Below are 5162 nucleotides of genomic sequence, written 5' to 3'. Positions count from 1 at the left end.
TCTAAACTGGGGATAAAACCAAGGTCTAAACCAGATCTAAACCAGGTCTAAACCAGGACTAAAACCAGGCTAAACAGGCCTAAAACGGTCTAAACCAGATCTAAACAGGTCTAAACCAGGATAAAACTCTAACCAGAGCTAAAACAGGTTTAAACCAGGGCTAAAACAGGTCTAAACAGATCTAAACCAGGTCTAAACCAGGACTAAACTAGGATCTAAATAAAACCAAGTCTAAACCAGATCTAAACCAGGTCTAAACCAGATCTAAACCAGGACTAAACCAGGTCTAAACCAGGTCTAAACCAGGTAAACCAGGTCTAAACCAGATCTAAAACCAGGTCTAAACCAGGATCTAAACCAGGTCTAAACCAGGGCTAAAACCAGGTCTAAACCTAAAACCAGGTCTAAACCAGGTAAAACTAAACTAAACCAGGTAAACTAAACCAGGTCTAAACTAAACTAGATCTAAACTGGGAATAAAACCAAGTCTAAACCAGATCTAAACCAGGACTAAACTAGATCTAAACCAGGTCTAAACCAGGACTAAATCATGCCGCACGGACCGTGTCTCCTCCTCTTCTATCAATAATATTTTTAATTTGGTTGAGTAAAGACTCTGCCTTTTTATTTTCTTTTAGCAAACAAAACTTCTTATGTGAAGATCTCCTCATCTTTGCTTCTCTACAGCAAATCAAGTAATCCAGTATTCAGATTACTTTACTCACTTTAAGTAATTTAATGGATTACATTACAAACTACATTTTGGGGTATGTAATCTGTAATCTGTAGGGGAATATATTTTAAAAGTCACCATCCAAACACTGTATACAAACACATGTTTTTCAATGTATTTTTGAGCAAACAAAATGCAATAAAAATGGAATATAAGAACTTTAATGCCACACTGTGGAACATTCCAGGCAGAGTGATTACATCCACAGGTGGCGGTCTCTTAATCACAAAAGTGTCCCCATAAAAAAAAGTGAACACAGCTCTGTGCTCCAGGGCCCGGACTGCAGTCGTGACCCAGACCGAGTGGAAGGCTCCCATCATGTGGGAGGGCATGTGGGACCCTCTGGAGTACGACCGGGCCCACCAGCAGAACCAGACCGCTGTGGCCCTCACCGTGTTCGCCGTGGGAAGGTAACTGTCATTTGGCCAAAACAATGAATCTTTCTTTTCTGGCGCTGATATATTTTTTATAATATGTGAAGAATCCCTCAGTCGTCCAGGTAGAATCCATGTCGAGGAGAAAATTCAGTTTGTCGACTGGACAAAAGTTAGTTTGGTTGAAGACGTTTCGCAGCTCATCCAAGCTGCTTCTTCAGTTCTGGTCAGATGCTGGTCGACACTTCCTTATATCTGCAGGGAGGAGCTAAATAACTGAAACTAACACACCTACTTGTTTACAGTTTCTGTTTGTTAGTTCGGCCTATTGACCTGTACTCCTATTTACAACTCCATCCTCAAACCTAAATCAAAACAAACAACAGGTGTATCCAGGTCAGGTCCAGAGGTGAGGAAGCTCCATTATGGCCATGAATTGTTCTGCTAATTAGACCCCACACCCTGTACAGGTCAATAGGCCGAGGTTTCAGTGTAGTTAGCTCCTCCCTTCAGACAGATATAAGGAAGTGTCACCAGCGTCTGACCAGAACTGAAGAAGCAGCTTGGATGAGCTGAGAAACGTCTTCAACCAAACTAACTTTTGTTCAGTCGACAAACTGAATTTTCTCCTCTGCATTTTTTATAATAATAATTTTTTTGGGCATTTTATAATTTTTTCTGCTGAAACAAACAAATATATCTTCTGGTCTTAATTCCATGCACATGAAAAAGAGACGCCATTCAGCACAAAAAGTCTCCCAGATCCCTCTAAAGTGTGAAGTGTCAGTAAAAGCGCAGGGTTTCACAGACAAAGCAGTAAAAGTATGTCCAGTTTTTTCACACTGCAAAGTAAAGACCACCAGCCATGGATCTAGAATAAAACCTGGATAAGACATTCCCCGTCTGTCCTGGCTCCAGACAGACTAGTGGTCGCTCCAGTTACTGCAGAAAGAATTCTCCTATAGAAGGGGAATTCACCCTGCCTGTGTTTGGCTGACAGGGCATCGTCGACGTTCACAAAAGTTGGATTTTGTAGGTTTCTTTTCTTTTTTCACAACTTTTTAACATTTTTATCTTGGATTCATGTTCCAGATTTTATTAGAGTTCTTTGCCACCAACACTGAACTGTTACCATGGAGATGAACACTATAAAACAAAATATATCTTCTGAATGGGAAAAAAGTCATCAAAACGAGGGGTGTCAAATTATCGCGTGAATTGCGATTAATTAATTACAGTCATATTTAACGCGTTATGTTTTTTAATCACGTTAATCTTATTTTTAATCTCTAACTTTACTGTTTCTGTACGCGAGTTGCATTAGTATAAAATCTGTTTTTATGTGTTGTTAGGACACATTGTCGCACCGTGCAGTCCTGCTTCGCTGGCTCTAGCCTAATTTTCATTCCCGTTCTCGCCGCATCTGCGATAAACCTGCACACGTCTGATCTCTGAAAACATCACGACACAGACACAGAACAGACTCACCTTCACAACATCAACATCCCTCTGTCACAGAAAGAACATCTATATTTCACTGAGTCGTGTCCTTTAGTCCAACAGAAGTTGAACCGCATCAGCGACACAAGAGCATTTTTTTTTTTTTTCTCCACTTTATGTAAATTATCCATGCAGTTTTAAGTTTTGTTTCTGTGAGACTTGCACAAAGCTGCATTAAACACATTATAATGTCAAACGGGCTGATGTGGCTCTAGAGTGTTTATGGTTTATATGTCGTAAAGTTGAGTTTATTCATGCAAATTAGTAATAGTAATAATGATGATACTTATATAAAAACGTTCATGATAGTATGAAAATAATGTAATAATGAATTCAAATGAAAATACCTCAAGTTGAAGGCTTTTCTCAGCAATTTTTTGCTGAGATGAAAAAAGAGATTAATTAGATTAAGTAATTACAGATCATAATTAATTAATCTCTCAATTTTTTTAATCGCTTGACAGCACTAGTCAAAAGTTGCATATTCAGTACCAGGAAATCTATAAATATGAGAAATGAACTAGAGACTTTAACGGTGTGTACGTCTCCTTCGCAGGTATCTTGATGCCTACCTGGAGAAATTCCTTGTATCTGCAGAGAAGTACTTCATGGTTGGATTACCCGTCATGTTTTACGTTTTCACCGACGAACCGGAGAAAGTCTCCTTGATCCCCATGGGCTCCCAACGCAACATGCGCGTCATCAAAGTGGAGCGGCATTCCCGATGGCAGGACATCTCCATGATGCGGATGAAAACTATATCCGAACTCATCATTTCGGAGATTCAGTACCTGTACCCTTACGTTTTTTGTTTCGACGTGGACCAAGTATTCACCGGGCGGTTTGGGTCCGAAGCTCTGGGGGAATCGGTCGCCCTTCTCCACGCTCATTATTACAAGTTGCCAAAGAACCGGTTCACTTACGATCGCAACCCGAAGTCCAAAGCGTGCATGGAAACCGGGGACTTCTACTACCACGCGGCGATTTACGGAGGAACATGGGAGAACGTGAAAAAGATCGCCGACGAGTGCCTGGCCAACATCATGGAGGATAAGAAGAACGACGTGGAGGCGCTTTGGCACGACGAAAGCCATTTGAACAAGTATTTTTGGCTCCATAAACCGACCAAGCTGCTGTCTCCCGAGTACTGTTGGGATCAGTACCTTCCCAAGCAGGATATCATTGTAATGCGCTTAGTTTGGGCGATAAAAGACTATGGAAGATTGAGGATTTCGTCACAAGATTCAAAGGAGAAATGAAGGACTGTTTGCACTGGCCTTTATTGATTTTCTTTAAGGCAGACGGTTTTAGTGAAATGTATTTACCTTGACATGTTTCGGGGAGGGATGTCCGTCAAATGCTTGTCTACGCGGAGATTATTAGTTATTGCTTTGTCTGGAATGTTTCACAGTATGGCATTAAACGCTTTTATATCTTCACGGAGACCAAGCCAGATAAAGTTACATGTCAGATCTGTGGAGAGGCGACCCCGCTCACCAGCGCTATAGTGGGGATTTTTTTTTTTTAAGTGGGGGTACGTGATTCGTGGCGTCATAATCGCCTACTAAACCAGGACTACACCAGGACTACACTAGGACTAAACCAGAACTAAACCAAGTCTAAACCAGGACTATACCAGGACTAAACCAGGACTACACCAGGACTACACTAGGACTAAACCAGAACTAAACCAAGTCTAAACCAGGACTATACCAGGACTAAACCAGGACTACACCAGGACTACACTAGGACTAAACCAGAACTAAACCAAGTCTAAACCAGGACTATACCAGGACTAAACCAGGACTACACCAGGACTACACTAGGACTAAACCAGAACTAAACCAAGGACTAAACCAGGACTAAACCAGGACTAAACCAGGACTACACCAGGACTACACCAGGACTAAACCAGAACTAAACCAAGTCTAAACCAGGACTATACCAGGACTAAACCAGGACTACACCAGGACTACACCAGGACTAAACCAGAACTAAACCAAGTCTAAACCAGGACTAAACCAGGACTAAACCAGGACTACACCAGGATTAAACCAGGACTACACCAGGACTAAACCAGGACTACACCAGGAGTAAACCAGGACTACACCAGGATTAAACCAGGACTACACCAGGATTAAACCAGGACTACACCAGGACTAAACCAGGACTACACCAGGAGTAAACCAGGACTACACCAGGACTACACCAGGACTAAACCAGAACTAAACCAAGTCTAAACCAGGACTATACCAGGACTAAACCAGGACTACACCAGGATTAAACCAGGACTACACCAGGACTAAACTAGGACTACACCAGGACTAAACCAGGACTACACCAGGAGTAAACCAGGACTACACCAGGACTAAACCAGGACTACACCAGGAGGACTAAACCAGGACTACACCAGGATTAAACCAGGACTACACCAGGACCAGGAGTAAACCAGGACTACACCAGGATTAAACCAGGACTACACCAGGACTACACACAGGACTACACCAGGATTAAACCAGGACTACACCAGGACAGGACTACACCAGGACTAAACC

At 42.1% G+C, this 5162-nt stretch overlaps 1 protein-coding gene across 1 annotated transcript in view; it reads left to right on the top strand.

Annotated features, from left to right (window-relative positions):
- Nucleotides 1–3897, top strand: part of LOC129411327 (N-acetyllactosaminide alpha-1,3-galactosyltransferase-like) — an 11970-nt gene extending 8073 nt beyond the window's left edge. Inside the window, exons 2-3 of the mRNA XM_055161962.1 lie at nucleotides 1006–1143; nucleotides 3164–3897. Coding sequence (XP_055017937.1) covers nucleotides 1006–1143; nucleotides 3164–3866 — 841 coding nt within the window. The 3' untranslated portion in view covers nucleotides 3867–3897. The remainder of the gene's footprint in view (nucleotides 1–1005; nucleotides 1144–3163) is intronic.
- The last annotated feature ends 1265 nt before the right edge of the window (nucleotides 3898–5162 follow it).

This window comes from Boleophthalmus pectinirostris, unplaced genomic scaffold (genome assembly GCF_026225935.1).
Source record: "Boleophthalmus pectinirostris isolate CB_2022bp ecotype Guang Dong unplaced genomic scaffold, ASM2622593v1 HiC_scaffold_4, whole genome shotgun sequence".
In the NCBI taxonomy this organism is placed as follows: domain Eukaryota; kingdom Metazoa; phylum Chordata; class Actinopteri; order Gobiiformes; family Gobiidae; genus Boleophthalmus; species Boleophthalmus pectinirostris.
The sequence above is the reverse complement of the archived record's forward strand: the minus strand, read 5'-3'. Positions and strand labels throughout refer to the sequence as shown.